The sequence below is a fragment of the Aplosporella prunicola genome (genome assembly GCF_010093885.1).
Source record: "Aplosporella prunicola CBS 121167 unplaced genomic scaffold K452scaffold_27, whole genome shotgun sequence".
Lineage (NCBI taxonomy): Eukaryota > Fungi > Ascomycota > Dothideomycetes > Botryosphaeriales > Aplosporellaceae > Aplosporella > Aplosporella prunicola.
The window spans coordinates 39,343-41,121 of record NW_022983555.1 but is presented as its reverse complement, the minus strand read 5'-3'; the positions used below and the strand labels follow the sequence as shown (position 1 = coordinate 41,121).

Sequence of the window (1,779 nt, the reverse complement as noted above, 5' to 3'; positions counted from 1 at the left end):
ACGGTCTTGTCATACGACGCCGACGCCAGCCGGGTCGAGTCGGGAGAGAAGGTTACTAAGCTAACCCAGCTGCTATGGCCCTCGAGCGTCTGCAGGTAAGCACTCTATATATTGCCAACGGCCGGTTTTATTGTTGCCCACCTCGGCTCTTCTTCCTTGAAAAGGCGTCTGATTATACTACCTTCTAGACTGAATAGGAGTGCAGACGCATATGCCTGAAGCGGACATTGCTCAATTACTCCCTTGTGATACATGATGAACCGCCGAGCGTCTTGGATAAGCCTACTAAGCTTAACTAAATTTAACGTTTTCTAATACGTATTAGCTTCTTATGTATGTAAGTGCATGACCTGTTTAGAAGATACCTGGACCAGCTTCTCCAGCTTCGTTATAGAATCAATTCCCTTAGACATGTCCTTGAAAAGGCTAAGACTTTCCAGCCAGTAGAGATACTTCTGCGTTAGAAATGTATCAACAGAGCCTCCGTCCTAGAGAGTTGTTGCATGTTCAGATAAAACGTTGAGGTCAGAATCGATGAGGTGATCGATCCAGTAAAAACACGCGTAGCGCGACGCTGCTAACGGGTCTGGATTGGGCTGTCTGATCTTCTCCGCAGGATACCCTAACTCTTTCAGATCGTACATGTCTCGGCGTAATGTTCCGGACATGACATCGAGGGACCTAGAAAAAATCGAGTGATGGGCTTTAGGTTTCCCAGAGGGGAATAGCTCATCGAATGCTCCGTTGGGTGTCTTAGGAGATGGTTTCGTCAGTAGAAAATCTTTCGCCGATTGGTGCACAAAGTAAACAGTTTCTTCTCGTACAGTAAGGAATGATCCGCAGGAGCTAAGGATATCCTGCAGTGCACCCGGATACCTAGCTGGGCCTTGAAGCTGCGTTACGAGAGAAGTTAACTCTTTAATCGTAACTAGTCGATACACGATCGCGACCGAAGCTAATATCTACTTGTAGATGAAAACGTCATCCGAGGCATTGATCTACCGCATCATTTGTGCGTATAGATCGTCGAGCCCCCTTAGAAAGCTTCTAACCACGTTGTTGGCTTTCCATGCCGGAACCGTTCCGAGTTCTTGACATACCAATACCACCCAAAGAAAGGTGTCGTTCGCATTTTTTTTTAGATGTTCCCGGACGGCTTGTATAGTCTCCCGGTCGTATCCTTTATTTCGTGCCAGCTGGGTAACCTTATAACTGATGAAGGTGTCGACGGCCTGCGAGACCCACTTTGCGTTGAGCTCAAGACTCAGCTTCCCTTCTTGGCTAGGCTTCTCTAGCCCTTCCTCAATATCTGGCTGATTACGGCTCGAGACGATCCATTTGACGCGTGGCGACTTCGAAGAGTTCCGAGCGATAAAGTCTAGTAGCTTTGGCAAGTCTATAGTGCACTCATCGAGCGCGTCGATGATCAAGTACTTTTTTTCAAGATTTGCGTCGTTCAGAATGTTTGTTAAAATCTCCGACAAGGCAACCCATGCGTTGGTATCATTGAATAGTGCTTGGCCAGCACGGTCGTACTTCTTCCGAACATGCGAGATTAGTGATGGTTGCTGCTCGACCGGTAAGTATAACAAACCTCGCAGAACAGCCGTGGCGCTGTTGATGCGTGAGTCTGTAGCCTGGCAGAGGAAGTATGCTAAAGGATTAGGTGTATTCGGCTCCTGCAGCTCGTCGATGATCCCACATAGCAGCATCGTTTTACCCTTACCAGGATCGGCCTTGACCCACAGCAGCCGACTCTGCGGGTCATCCTCATTGCGC

At 48.2% G+C, this 1,779-nt stretch overlaps 1 protein-coding gene across 1 annotated transcript; it reads right to left on the bottom strand.

Moving 5' to 3' along the window:
• Positions 1-118: 118 nt before the first annotated feature.
• On the bottom strand, positions 119-1,712 carry K452DRAFT_353384 (uncharacterized protein; the record flags this gene model as incomplete). Its single annotated transcript, XM_033545825.1, has 4 exons — positions 119-311; positions 366-488; positions 519-876; positions 1,003-1,712. Coding segments are annotated over 4 exons (1,383 nt in total), but the record flags the coding sequence as incomplete, so codon positions are not given.
• Positions 1,713-1,779: the final 67 nt, after the last annotated feature.